This window comes from Apaloderma vittatum, unplaced genomic scaffold (assembly GCF_000703405.1).
Source record: "Apaloderma vittatum isolate BGI_N311 unplaced genomic scaffold, ASM70340v1 scaffold11617, whole genome shotgun sequence".
NCBI lineage: Eukaryota > Metazoa > Chordata > Aves > Trogoniformes > Trogonidae > Apaloderma > Apaloderma vittatum.
In genome coordinates, this window is record NW_009727922.1 from 7,413 (window position 1) to 22,125 (window position 14,713).

At 39.9% G+C, this 14,713-nt stretch overlaps 1 protein-coding gene across 1 annotated transcript in view; it reads left to right on the forward strand.

The window, feature by feature from the left end:
• Window positions 1–7,511: 7,511 nt before the first annotated feature.
• KIF16B (kinesin family member 16B) overlaps window positions 7,512–14,713 on the forward strand; it is a 125,667-nt gene continuing 118,465 nt past the window's right edge. Inside the window, exons 1-3 of the mRNA XM_009873892.1 lie at window positions 7,512–7,547; window positions 8,660–8,773; window positions 13,042–13,158. Of these exons, the coding sequence (XP_009872194.1) occupies window positions 7,512–7,547; window positions 8,660–8,773; window positions 13,042–13,158 (267 nt within the window). The remainder of the gene's footprint in view (window positions 7,548–8,659; window positions 8,774–13,041; window positions 13,159–14,713) is intronic.

Below are 14,713 nucleotides of genomic sequence, written 5' to 3' on the forward strand. Positions count from 1 at the left end.
GTGGCGTGGGCACATGTGGGACATTGCAATTAAACTGGCCTCATTTACAGTTTCTTATGTCCAAAACTGTATGATCATAAGCATTTTGAGCTTAAACCCCTAGTTTTAGAATGGCATTTCCTAGTTCTTTTATTTCAGTGATATCAAGCCAAATTGCAGGTTACCTACATGCGTTATATCACTAAAACGATGAACGGTAAAATACTTTCTGCTTTTTGGTGAGAGCTCCCCGAGACCAGCAGAGCAGAAGGTAACGAGTATCTATGTATTGTAGCTTTCTTGGTGAAACGAAGCGAGAGAAAGGTGAGTCTCTTGGCTTCTCAGGCTTTATTTGTTTGAAATTAAGACCAGTTTTGAAATAAATGGGATTAGCACTCAGCTGTTTTAACCTAACTGAGCTCTTGGACTTGAAGACTCTTAGAAGTCTGAGTGTCTGAAAGGCAGGTATTGTTGGTAGGAACAGCTGACTGAACTGAAGAGCAAAGTCCTCTGTTTTGCAGCAGCTATGAGTACAAAGCTGGGGTTATTTACTGAGAGAGGGTTTTTCAGAGTTATCTAACAGAAAGAGGGTGTATGTGGCACTTGGCATCCTAATTGCTGATGGGCTGAAGTTCTTATTGTTGAAGACTCAGACACTTCAAATATTTGCTCTATGAAGACTCTTCTCCAAAGAGTTTATATTGTAAATACAAAGCAATAGCGAGATACAGAATCCTCGAGTACACCCATCGTTTTTCTGTGCTTATACATTTGAAAGTTTTGTGTGCTTAGATAACTGAAGTCATTTGTTGTTTAGATGGTTTGTACGTGTCTCAGTAGAGGAAAACAACAATGCAAGAACGGTCTTATGGATTACCTGAGGGGCTAATAGATCCATGAGGTCAGGCGAAATTTTTTCCTTTTTGAATTACAAATTTGAGGACCTCCTGCCCCAAAAGACAAGGGCTCTGCAGGGAAACAATGCGATTTCTTGGAATCACATTTCACTGTACAGGAGAGGTTAAGTCAATACTGTCTTTAGGACTTGGATAGCAGGAGTAAAAGAACAAATCAGAAGATGAAAGGTACTAAAAGCAAAATGTCATGTAGACTAAAGTCCAGGAGTCCTAGAGAAGTTTCATCATGTTATAATAATTACAACAAACTTCTAGGATGTCATTCAATTTAAGTTGGTTGTGTCTGAGATTGTATTTTATGTTGCTTCTGCCAAAGATGGGCATTTGCTGCCTTTTCTTAAAGACTGACATCAGAAGCATTTAAGAGGGAGTCCACATGTGGATATCTTAAAACTTAACTATACAGGACTCATTCCTACTGCTAAGACCATTATTACTGAGCCTGGTCTGATGCTCTCTCTATACGGGTAAAACAGAAAAATCCCTGTCACAACAGTGTGCTAATTGAAGATTAAATATTTATTATGCAATTGTTGAGCATGGCACGTGTGGATGTATAGTAACTTTTTTTTTTTGTTAGCTGCTACTGATGATTAAAAATGTGCTTATGTGGCTACCCACCAGATGTGATCTGAGCTTTTGTCTACCTATAGTGTTACTAAAAATACAAATTTAGAAAGCAGGTCAGGTACATGATTTATTGTAGTCACTAGTCTGTATGTGTTACCGTGAGCACGCGTAGTTTTCTAAAAGAGCCAGATGTCATTTGAGAGAAGACAGAACAAGGACACCTGTACATTCATTTTCCGGGAGATCCTTACTGCTGTAGATTAAACTACTGCCTTTTGATATCGTTGGTAAAATTTACTCTCATTGCTACAGGCATGTAATCTAGGCTGTCCTTCATACAAGAACTGTTATGTGTGTAGTACTGCATAAACTAAGGGGATGTTTCTGATTCTTGAGATACACAAGATTTCCTCTGCTTCTGGATTCTCTGTCACTGGGTTTTCACAGCTGTGCTGCGAAGAAAGTTCTGGGAGTAGCAGAACATTGATTTAACTATTTGCAGAGTTTGTGAATGCCTTCTCTAAAGCCAGCATTACAAAAGGGAACGTGGGTATCATTGTAAGTCTGCGCTACCAAATTACTAAAATTATATTGATCACCCTTATGCCCACGCAAAATGTGCTTTATGACAAAACTTTTTTAAAGTGCCAAGCATGTGCAGTTTCTTTCTTTTACTGAGACTCAGTCACAATCATGCCCATGGAAAGCAGTTTCTTTTAACTTCAGTCCCCAGGAATTTTTTTTTTGCTGTTTTCTTGTCTGGCTTCTTGAGGTGAAGCTTAAGAGATGGTGCAGCCCATCTGTCAGCCAGTCCGGTCTCATCTAGCAGCTTTCGAATCTGCTGGCTGATGTCAGCCAGATTGCACAGCTTGGTAGACTTCTCAAAGAAACGAAGATGCGAAGAGCGGCTGGAAAAGAGTCTGCAGAGCTCTCCCAGAATGAGAGGGAAGCTGCAGTGCTTACCAGCTATCAGGGAATTCATCCGGGAACCTCCCCTCAAACCAAGTCCCAAGGGCGTCCGATGGCAGTTGTGCTGCTTGGTGTGTGACGTGGAGTTGTTAACTTTTAGACTGTGTAAGTGTGGCTGCAGTCATGTAATTCTGGGCTTGTGGCCCTATCGGTCAACAGCGTGGGGTCACTTTGAGCTCAGGATATGCTGGGCTGCTCTTGCCCTGCTATGGAGACAAGTGTGATTTTTATACGGTGTAGTCATGTAGTACTGGTGACTCAAGCCACAGTCTTGAATCATGTGGTTAAATCAGATCGCTGGGCTTGTTCTGATTTTAGGTCTTAGCCAACATTATAATGACACTACTTGTTGCAGATGTTTACGGAAAAAATTATTTGGGTAATGAAGATGCTTTATATGCAGACCAACAATTTATGGTTTTAACTGCACCTAGATAGGGAATCACATTTTAAAAAAAATGTAGTTTCTACAAAACGCTTCAGTACACATTGAAGTTTTTAAGAAACAAAACTCCGAACAAAAACCTCTGCATAAGAAAGAGAAATTGTGTGATTTTTCAGATTGCACCAATTTCTTTTGTAGGAGAGTTTTTGCTTTATTTCTTAAAGCACATGGTTGGATTGAACGTTCCCTTTTTAAGTGTTACTTGAACAAAGGGAAGTGCTCTTTGTCTGTGTAATTCAGTGGGACATCAGGGCAAATGTGCAGTTAGTATGTTACAAAGCTCCAAGAAAAACCCAGGTTCTTCCAGCGCCACACTTTGTGCTTGTGTTTCGGTTACATCTACCTTGAGTTCTCCTGGTCATTAAGCAACCCTCATGCTTTCATTGTGTGACCCCAGAAGTCCACCTGCGTGGGGAGCAGCAGAGGGATAAAACAGGCAGTCTGTGTCATTGTGCCTGAAATGTGAATACAGTAACAGGCACTTTGCTGACAAGAAAAGCCATTGAGCATGGCTGAGTTGCTACAAGTGCCGCTCAGCCCATGTTTTTTTCTGAGTAGCTGAAAAACAAAATTGAGCATCTGTTCTTCAGTATAGTCCTTTTCTGATTGATGTTCTATTAGATACCTGGTTAGGTGGATTTCCAAGAGCATGTTTTACAGAGTCTCTTTGTATTTTGACACAGAGGTGCTCTGCAGGCAGTTCACTGCCTGTGTCCTTGTCTGAGCAGCTTTGGAGGTTTGCTGAAGTTTCAAAACACTATTTTGGAAAATTGATTGTACTTTCTGTTCTGTCTTTTTGGTTTTCCCTTCCTGCCCTGCCACATGAAACGCATCTCATTCTTTCTGTTCTCTTTTTAGAGTTGTGTCTGACAGGTATTATGGTAATCACAACTGATTCACGTAGTATCACGTTAATAGAAAATGTAATATCATGATTTTCTACTGAGATAAGCTATAATAAATGCTCTAGTGTCTAAACCTTACAGAAAAGATTAATAAAATGCCACTGAATAACAACTTTTTATTGAAGGACCTTAAAGGAAAGAACTTAGAGATGAACTTGGAAAAAGACTAAACACCTTTTGCAGGTCTGTAATAGAGTTTTTTCTAAAGCTTCCCATGTTGATTTATACTTGAGGTGACAGTGCCTTTCCAAGCTCTCCTCCCTCCTCTCTGTGGGAGGATTTTCAGAATGTCTTGTGGAGGACTGGTAAGTGAAATAATGAACTGAGGTCATTACTAGCTGCCTTGAAATCTGGAGATGCTGCTAAAATTTGGCTGCCTGGAGGATGATTTTGACCAGATGCCCGTGAAGGTAGAAAAACTGCTCTGGTCTTTGCCCTGGAAACAAGCAGGGAATGTAAGGGAAGGAGAGAAAGAAACTTGATGCAGAGATATCTATTGGACCTTCTTCCAGAAAGCTGTGTTTTGATACAGCTGCTGAATCATCTTTTCTTTGAGTCTCCATTCTTACAGGTTATTCTTGCAGGTCTCCATAACCTGCATGGAGAGAAATTATTAAATCTTTGCCCAAGTAAGCCATTCATAAAGTTATCCCATTATGAGACAAGTATGCTAGCTCTTTCAAGCATATCTTAGTACTAATATTGATTATATTAAAATAAAATCCCAGTATTATTTGAAGTAGTTTTTATGTTCCTTCCCCTAATTTTTTTTTTCTTCTTTCCCATCTCGTTCTTGCAATGAACTGCTAGATGAGTAGCTGAATTTAGCAATAGTAGAGGGTTAATAACAGGACTGGGTTGATGGGACTTCCTGGTGTCTGTGCCAAGAACCTTGCCTGCTCGATCACTTTGTAGTTTGGTTAGAGGCCACGGGATCACGGGTTATAAGTTTCCTTCCCGTGTGATTCTGGAACTCCACGTGGTGTATGAAACAGCAGCGACAACAGCCTGGAGGCTGGCCCTAAACACTGCTGTGTGAGCAGGCTGGGCTTGAGGGGAAGGAAGCTTCCCTAAACCATAAAAGCCGTAATTGTGAACTGGTTTTGGCAGCCGGTCCCTTTACGTTGCTTCGTGACTAGGCAGCTGGAATTTGCGTGGGCAGAGTCGTTGGTTAGTGGCTGGGGCTTGTCTCCGGGCCGAGGTAGGGCTGGTGGTTCCTCAGCTGGTTGCAGTTGGGGTTCTGCGAGCCCTGAAGGGTTCCATAAGGGTACCCCACGCTGCAATACAGCTGTTTACAGCCTGACCCTTTGATTAGGGTGGAACTTGAAATCAAAACTTTCTGAAAGGGATTCAGCCCCAGCTGAACTGCATTAAGTGAATGCCTGTTAATAACCGGCATCGTGCGAGCAATTGTTTTTTATGCATCCTCTCAAACTCCTTATGTGTCCAATAAATTACACTCGGCTGCCTTCTATTAAAATGAAGCTTTAGCATTTGATTCCTGCTCATTCTTTTCAATTCTCTCAGGTTGGCTTACTGCTTGTCATCGTAGTATTCCTGTATCAGATTGTTCTGTCTCTACCTCTGTGAAAATGCAGAAATCTATTTAGGATTTTTTTAAATTGGCTAGTGCTCTACAAGCCTTTTTTTTTTTTTCTTACTTTGAAATCTTAATTCTTGAATAAGTTCAGTAATATTTTCAATGTTATCACAAAAATTAATGACTGTAGACTTCTCTATTCTGTGTATTTCATACATGGGTGTTTAAACATTTGTATTGGTTTTCTTTTATTGAGTAGCTTTAGTTTCTGTAGTTTGGAGAGGTGGCTCGTTGTGGGAAAGAAAGCACCAACATACTGTATTATTTCCCCTCGTATGCCTCAAGCATGAAGAAATCCAGGCAAAAAAGCGCAGTAATTTTGGCCCAAACTTCTTCCAGCCTGGAGTCCTTCCAAACTTTCTAGGGGGGAAGCAGGTTACAAATTATATTTGAAACACAATTTTTCATAGTAAGATAGACCTTTTAATTGGGCCACATTATTTATTACTTCTTCACCGAGCAAAAAGTTTCAGGCAGGTAGAGACTGCTGAGGAAGAGGAATAAATGGTAGCCATCCACAGGCAGCACTACTGTGATGCCAAAATCTGTTTCCTCCTAAAAAATACTATTGGAAAATTCTTCTCTGTTTCACTGCTTATTATCTGTAGCTGTATTTTAGTATTTCAGTCTCTTGAGTGTAGAGGTAGGAAAAGCTACCAAGGATGACATGGAAATGACTAAGAGGCATCTCTTAAGGCATGCCTCTAACATTTTTCTATGGTAGATAAAAATTCAGTTACATAATTAATGCTGTAATTATTACAATTATATATTTTGTTGGCTTAGAAAATAACTTAATGTGTTGATGCTTAAGTAAGTACTTTTACTTGCCTGATCTTTATTCATCAACGTAGATTTTAAAATGGATTTTGCTCTTCTTTAGAATTTCTGTGGGAAAACTGAATGTGAATAGAGGGTAGCCGCGCAGTCAGGTGAAGAGTGTAGAGTTGGGTGATCCAGTGCACCACTAGGAAGAAAATGTGCTAAAATCCTGAATTCATGTCTCCTTTCACTAGGAAGAAGTTTCTTTTTTTTGTTTTTGGTTGGTGCAAGCAGATAAGCAGTAATTGCTGAGATACCGTGCGAGCTGGCGAAGCTGCACGTTCTTACTTTCAAGCTCTGTGTTTTCCTTTGCGCCAGTCGGGCACAGCAGCTTGTCAGGTGACTCAGCAGATGGGTTTGGAACATGCATGTGTGGTAGCATTTGGGGAGGGAGCTTTTATATGGTGTGGAGAGCAGTTTGCATCTTCTGGCTCTTTTTTTCATGTGAATGTTTTTAATAACACGGGAGATGTTATGCTCAAGGTTGTCATTCAAGAGCAGCCTATGTTACTCTTATGACTGAGATAAAATCCCATCTCCAGCAGCCAGTTGATGCACACTGGTTTGAGACACGAAGCTTAACGATGTTTTATGCTAGTTTTGAAAAGAGTCAGAAACAGCCGATGTGAAATAGATGCAGATTCATGAAGACACTGCTGCAGAACTGGATTCCTTCCTTCCTGGAATCATTGTGCTCTGAGAAAAAACAAACCCCTGTGACACTCCTATGGTAGCAGAGCCTCCCTCCTGTGCTGCCGTAGTGCATCGCAGCTCGAAAAAATAAGTTTGGTACCTCATTTCTAAGTGAATTGTAAAATACTGGTGTTTTGTGGTTTAAATATTTAGTCCCTGTTACCTGTGCTCTGGGGGAACTGCTCCTACTAGGATGGCGATGAGAGGCTGGCGCTTCTCTTATGTTCTGGTTTGCATTTCCTGAGAGCGACGTAATTGGCTTCACTGGGCTTTGGATCAGAGAACTTCAAATTAAGAACAAACCACTTAATTGACTTGCAGAGTCAAACTTATGAAGCAGGTTTCCCCAGGCTGCTGCTCTGTTTCTAGATGAAGGGGTTTGGAGGCAAGCCCAAGTACTTGAAACGTATCCTGTAGCAATAAATAAACATTGGTCACAACAATTAAAAAATGAAATAAGAATGAAGTCACTGGATAATTCACTGTGGGAAGCAACCTGTTGAGTGGAAAGATGACTGTGAGTGATTGTGATATGTTTTATTTAATACACCTAAGTCTCTTGTTTGGTTTCTTTCAGGGAGAAAGACCTTAATGCACAGTTTATTATTTCAATGGAAAAAAATAAAACGACAATCACAAACTTAAAGGTGAGTAAATACAATTGAAAAAAGGAAGTTCAGGCTGAGTAGTGCCAAATACGACTGGACAGAACAGTGATGCTCACTGCACTGTGGGGAGCATCCCTTAATTTTTAAAATATGGTCTTGAAGTAATCCTTTGGGGAAACAGGCTAAACTGTTAACTTGCTGTACGGCAGTTTTCTGAAAACCACTCTATAGGCTTTATGTCACAGGCTTGTCTAAGGTTTATCAACCTGGCCATTACTTGGCTGGAAGGTGAAAGGCAGTAACAGAAGAGAGGTATGTGCCTGGTAGCCGTTAAACCTGTGCTTCGTCTGTAGAAGTGTTCTTCTGGAATTCCCAGGAAGATGAACTAAACACAAAGTACCCATCACTCATGCTGTATTTTTCACATTTCAGCAAAGACAAATCATGTGCAGCAAATAGGTTTTAAGAGAGGTCTGTGCCTGGTAGCCGTTAAACCTGTGCTTCATCTGTAGAAGTATTCTTCTGGAATTCCCAGGAAGAAGTACCCATCACTCATGCTGTATTTTTCACATTTCAGCAAAGACAAATCATGTGCAGCAAATAGGTTTTTGCAGATAGTTTCCAATAACAAATATAGGAAAAGGGATTTCAGTGTGTAATTTGTTAGGACTTATTCCGACAGCAATGAATATTGCTGAAGTGAAGCACTACCTGCCATGTCTTGACCATGGCAATAGCTTTAAACAGCAGGTATGTGACACCTGTTGATTATGACTTCACATGGAAATACTGTTCACAGTGCAAAGGTTTCTCTGGCTCCTGCTAATTGTTTGTGCAGGGTAGTCCCTTCTTATAATCCAAACTTTGCATAGAGGACTGATTTAACTGAATATAAGTATTGTGACAAAATGTGCAGTGGCGTTAGGAGCAGTAAGCTAAAGCCCAAATATTTCCTGCTGTGCTGTCCTGTAACGTTATACCTGCTGAAGGCTTGCTGGTTTTTTCACTGTTGTTGGAATAATAGGTTGATCTATCATTATAAATTTCTAAATGTCTAGAGCTTTATGTTAAATTTGCATTCAGCTTGTTTATTGTAAGATGTTTTTGATTACTTCATGAGGATGTACTAGCTCTTTTTTTTTTTAATATAGGTGCCAGAAGGTAATACTGGAGACATAGGACGAGAAAGAACTAAGACATTTACCTATGATTTTTCCTATTTCTCAGCAGACAGTAAGAGTCCCAGCTTTGTTTGCCAAGAAATGGTAGGATTTCTGAATGTTAATAATTGATTATTTTTTCTAAAAAAAATTCTTTGGCATTGAAAACACTCTTTGCAACTTCTTTAAACTGAAAGTTCTTCTTGTGTAATTTAGAAATTCTCTAGGTACCTGAGAATTTGAGTTTTGTTTTGTTTGCTTTTTCTTTTTTGACTTAGCTAACATTAAGTGTTTTCTAATACAGCAGGCTAAAGGCTTTGTTTCTAGTTCTCTTGTCTGATTGGTCATGTAAGGTCAAGTTAGAAGACTTCTCTGAGCACTAAATTTGGTTTTGAAAAGAATATTTAAAAAAAACCACTTTAGAGGAAAAAGCATATATCTTTAATTCACTTAGACAGAAACATTCTTACCTGATTGGTGGGTTGAGGGTTTTTTGGTGGTTTTTTTGGTCCAAAAGTCTTTGTACGTATTGAAGGAGATTCTTCTTTCTCTTCCCTTGAGTATTCAGCTTGGCAAAAGACAAAACTACTTTTCTTCTTGCACATGCAGAACAGAAAAATGAAACTCGGAGCTGTAGGCATTATTTAGACGAACAGGTAGACTCTCCCTGACTTGTCGTCTCATGTGAACATTGAACCTTTTTGCTATTTCACGTTCCCCAATAAATTTGTTGAGTAAAGTCAAGTGTTTTGTGACGACTATCTTCTCTTTTGGTTTTCTGGAACTTGGGATGCTGTGAGCTTCAAGTGAGAGTATTTCTTTTCCTCTTAAAATAATGTGAGGGTTACCGTACGCCAGTTGGATACGTTCCTTTTTGGTATGTACCTCATCTATTCTGTAACTCTCCAAATCAGGGGATGCTGGTGTGGCTAATCCTCAGAAGCCTCAGAATTAAAACTACTAATAAAAACCATTAAATCGAAGCCAATTTTAAGTATTTGTGGGAAGAACAGGCTTTCCCCTTATATAATTGTTTGAAATTTCTATTTAAATGTCAGTGTAAGCAGTAGGTCCTCTTTTTTTTTTCTTTTCCCGAGAGCTGGTTTTTTTATTCACCTAGTTATTGGTGTTTAATTCAGACATTTAATCATGTATATTCTTAAACCTTCTGGATTGTTGTTTCTTGATGGTGTTCTTTTTAAGGAACATAGTTTTTGCTATAATCTATGAAATATCAAGAATTACACATTTATCAGGGCATTCGTTTAGAGATACACTCCTGCTTCGACTTGCCACAGTGCTAAAGGAATTAGGGTATTCGAGTGCAATGACTGGAACACCAGTTTCTAGAGGATGCTTTGAAGCAGGCATATGGGTTTACTGGAACTGTAGCTTTAAGTTGAGCATGCGCGGAGTTATTTATTTTAAATAAAGCAGCTTTGATGGTGTGTTTTTCTGTTCCGGTCCCAACTGAAGCTTGAGATTTTGGTTGTGGTTCTTCAAATGTGACAAACGATTGCCTCACAGTTTGCTCACACAAACGGATTAGGGTCTCAGTTTGATTTTACTTAACTTCATGGAAATGCATGTAGTTCTCAGAGATAACTGATTGCTACATTCTCAGTTCTTCCTGATATAGATAAGTACATCTCTATAAAACAGCATTAATGGTGTATAAATGAATATTTGGAACCATTTGTAAAATGTAATGATAGAATTTCTTCTGAAGCACAGATAGTGGCTTAGGCTCATGGATATTTGGTTCTTGGATCCTTTAGATTGCTGTTTCTTTACCTGGGTTTAGATACTTCTGGGGAGCTATGTTAGACCTCATTAGAAGAATCCCAGGAAGAGAGTTGAGTTTGGTTTTGGGCTGTTGCTGTTATAATGCAGTTTTTTTTCAAGAATCTAAATGTCTTGTGAAATAGTTAATTCCTTTGCAAATGGTTGTTTTAGCAAAAAACCTTGAATTAATGTGAATGGATATCCAAGTTGTATTCTGTGTTGATGTCCAATTTCCCCATAAAAGTGATAAATTAAGTTTTCCTTATTTTAAGTTTTTCCTTATTGGTGCCATGTTTGCCTCCGTATCAGAATGGGCCAGGTTGAGGCAAGATCAGTGTAACTTCCCTGTGGCAAGAGCTTATAGAAAAAAATAAATGCCCATATAGGGATTGCTGCAGCAACCTTGAGCTATGTATTATTCTTTTTTTTTTAGAGTTGCAAGCTTTATGGTTCATAGTAATGGGCTGCTAACAATAAATCGTAAATGTGACCTAGATACCCTTGTTCAATATTCTGCTGTTACTGAAAAACCCCAGACTGCCTCCTTCATCCCTACAGCAAGAACGCTGACTTCTCGTGCTCAGCTACAAAACCGCTGTTGTCCCCGTGTCAAGTGTTGCTTTAATTACCATCTGTGCAACGCATGGAAAACAAAAGGAGTTTTCAAAGCATGCGAGTGCAATTTCTAAACAAATGCTGCACCAGCTATTGTTTTGCTTGCGTTATTAATTTCATATTTAATTGGAAGACTTTGTAGTTAAGCTCTTATCAAGTTGGTGCAGAATTTCCAGTTTACTGCACCAGTGACATAGAAGAAGGGTGTTTTTCATTCACATCCATCTTGCCATGGAATAAAATTCATCTTGATTGTTGGTAATGCGGTTGCCTAGTGTGCTTTGTTCATGATTGTTAGATTTTTTCCATTTGAAAGGCAGGAAAATAATAAATAGAAGTCTGTCTAATACAGCATGTCCCATTAATATGTCTTATAGATGCAAAATATGCTTTAATATTCAAAGATTAGAGTGGGAGCAGTTTAGCATCGAGCTACGTATTTTGTATTCATGGAAGAGAAACAAATAGAACTTCGGTGTTGACTGCCCTTTAGTGACAAACCAGCATCCCAGCCGTTTGGTTCTGACAAATTCCCATCCAAACTCGTCTTCTAACCTGTGTGTTAAGCCTCTGTGTTCAGACACCACCAGCTGTAGCTGATGTACTACCTCCAGTCTCTTTGCAAGGTGCACACAAATATTTAGAAGGGAAAAAACAATGACGCATGAAGACTTGGTACAGTTGGTGAGATAAAAACACAGACATAGAGAAGGGAAAAGAGGAGAAAAAATAAAGGAGCGGTTTACTCAGGAGGGAGAAATCAACTAAAATGCTACTTTTCATGTGACAAGTGAAAGGGAAATCGTGCTCTGGCTGATCTTTTTGCTCTTCCTCTTTGAGGGGTGTAACTGATGATGGTGTTGTAAGCCCTTTGCTCAAGGGAAGGTCAGGCTAAGGCACGCTTGCGACTGAGCGTTAATGATTACAGCAATTACCCAGCACTCCTTCAAGGGAGGAGGAGCATGATTATACTGTATGTGTGCCGTTCACTGTTATTAATTACTCGTACACCTTAGCTAATTTAAACCATCTCTACACTGTGAATAGTAGGCAAGTTAATTGAAGTACCTGTGAGATCTTTGAAAATCATGTCTGGATCGGGAGATCCAGATTAATGTTTTCATTGAGAGAAGCGCTGCACCAAGTGTTACTCCTTGCACAGTGGGGTTATGGATGGAAAAGAGAGGTAATGACAGTGAAAGGTCAGGAATCTGGGAGAGAGATTGGAGCAAGTATTGCAGAGGAAGGTGATGAAGACACCTGGTGAGAGCTGAAGTTGCTAGGTGAGAACAGACTCCTGTATTATGGGATGTGGGGGAGGGATCGTACCAGTTCTTAAATGTTGAGGGCAAAGGGGGTGAGACTAGCTGATGAAAGAGGGTCGCTTACCACACAGAAAATGTATTTTCATGTTTGCAAACCTAAAAAGTGTTGGTATGTAAAAGCCAGTTAGGGAGGAAATACAAAGGAAGTAGGGAGCTATTTTCTTACACTTGGTTAAAGGAAAAAAATGAACCAACCAAACAAAACCCTCCAAAAACAAAACTCCCAAACTGAACAGGATCACTGAAATATTTCCTTTTGAGAGGAGACTGGATATTTGCAGAACATGAAGAGTTGGCAAGGATGCAAAAAGTGAGTAGATATTAACCCTAAGGAAAAGTGAGTGAAGCACTTGAGATTGCAGAATTAGAACTGTAGGAAGAAGATAGCTGCTTTTTATTCTTCTCTATGTCGGTTAGATCTCTGACAGAAAAGTAGAAAATATGGTGCTGCAAAATACGTTACTAAATATGGTAATAAAATCCAATATTTTATTTGACAAGCTAATTTCCTGTCTTACAGTAAATATCATTGGTTGATGCCGATAGACTATATTGTGGTAGCTTATTGTTTAATATTTGCCATGCTGAACTGATGATAACTTTTGTCCCCAAGCTTGTGTTGTCTTAAAAAACTTTCTTTGTTTTTAGGTTTTCAAAAACCTTGGTACAGAAGTGCTTAAATCTGCTTTTGAAGGTTATAATGCCTGTGTTTTCGCATATGGACAGACTGGATCTGGGAAGTCCTACACCATGATGGGAAATGCGGTACGTTGTGTTTTCACAGAATCATAGAATGTCAGCTTGGAGGGACCTCGGGGATCACCTGGTGCAAACTTTCTGTGTGAAAGCACAATCTAGATAAGGTGGCCCAGCACCGTGTCCAGCTGAATCTTAATTGCCCGGTGCTGGGGAATTCACCAATTCCCTGGGGAGATTATACCAACGGCTTCTCATTGTGAAAAATTGCCCTCTTGTGTCTAGTTGGAATCTCCCCAGGAGTGACTTGTACCTCATCTTTTCCATGTGACCCCTTTCCATCTTGTAGCCACCCTTTAAATACTGGAGCATGGTGATAAGGTCTTCCCTAAGCCTCCTTTTCTCAAGGCTGAACAAACTCAGTTCTTTCAGCCTTTCCTCATACAACAGGCTTCGTCTTTGTGGCCTTCTCTGGACTCTGGCCTGTTCACATCTTTTTTCTAAAGTGGGGACCACAACTGAGCACAGAGTTCTAGGTGTGGCCTGACAAGTAGTGAGTAGAGTGGGATAATGACGTCTTTATCTCTGCTGGTGATGCCCTTGTTGCTGCAGCCCAGCATCCTGTGCTATTCTTTGCTGCAGCAGCACACTGCTCGCTCCTGTTGAGCTTCTTGTCTGCCTGGATTTCCAGGTCCCTTTCCACACAGCTGCTCTCCAGCCAGGTATTTCCCAGCCTGTGCTGTGCTCCTGGATTATATTTTCCCATGTGCAAGACCTTACTCTTGTCCATGTTGAACTTCATAAGGTTCTTGTTAGTCCACACTTCCAGCCTATCTATCCCGATCTTCTTGCAGGGTGGCTCTCCCTTCCAGTGTCTGCTTCCCCACTCAGTTTGGTGTTAGCAGCAAACTTCAGGATACACTTGATCCTGTCATCACTTACAAAGATATTAATCAGGGTTGGACATAATATCGATCGAATATTGATTGTAGGTGTTTACAGTTGAAAGAAGCATTTTTAAGTGGTGCTCTGTTTTGCTGGACAAAAAGCAGTATTTTTTATTAAGTAACAAAGCCTAAAATTTCAAATGTTACTGTCGATTTTCCATGCCCAACTCAAGAGAAAAAAAGATACTGATTTTTGAGAACGTGACTGATCAGTTCTTTCTGAAGAGTTCTGTTTTTTAGACCTTTTTGAAAGGTGAGAAGATTAAAATAGGCCCTTGACCTCTGCTTAGAGAAGACGATCAAGTGAAGAGTGGAAACTGGTGACAAGTAGCTATATTTAAGTTGCAGGAAACCGTTACGAGATGCTTCAGTAACTTTAATTTTAAGGGTTAATTCCTGTTGAGCACTGCAGTGAAGACCTTGGAATAGGAAGCTGTGACAGGAGGAATATGTGTCAGTTTGTGCCTAAAGGATGGGAGTACTTTCTTGCAGTTCCCTCCATGACTGTTTGAGGATGGAAGAAAACCCACCCAACAGTTGGGAGTGGATCAGGTTAAAAGGGCTGACTGATGAAGCCTGTTTGCCAGGCAGCCTCTACAGGTTTTATCCTTTAATCCTCGGGGGAAAAAAACACATCATGTCCTCTCCCAGCAGAATTGAAAAGGGGAATAGAATCC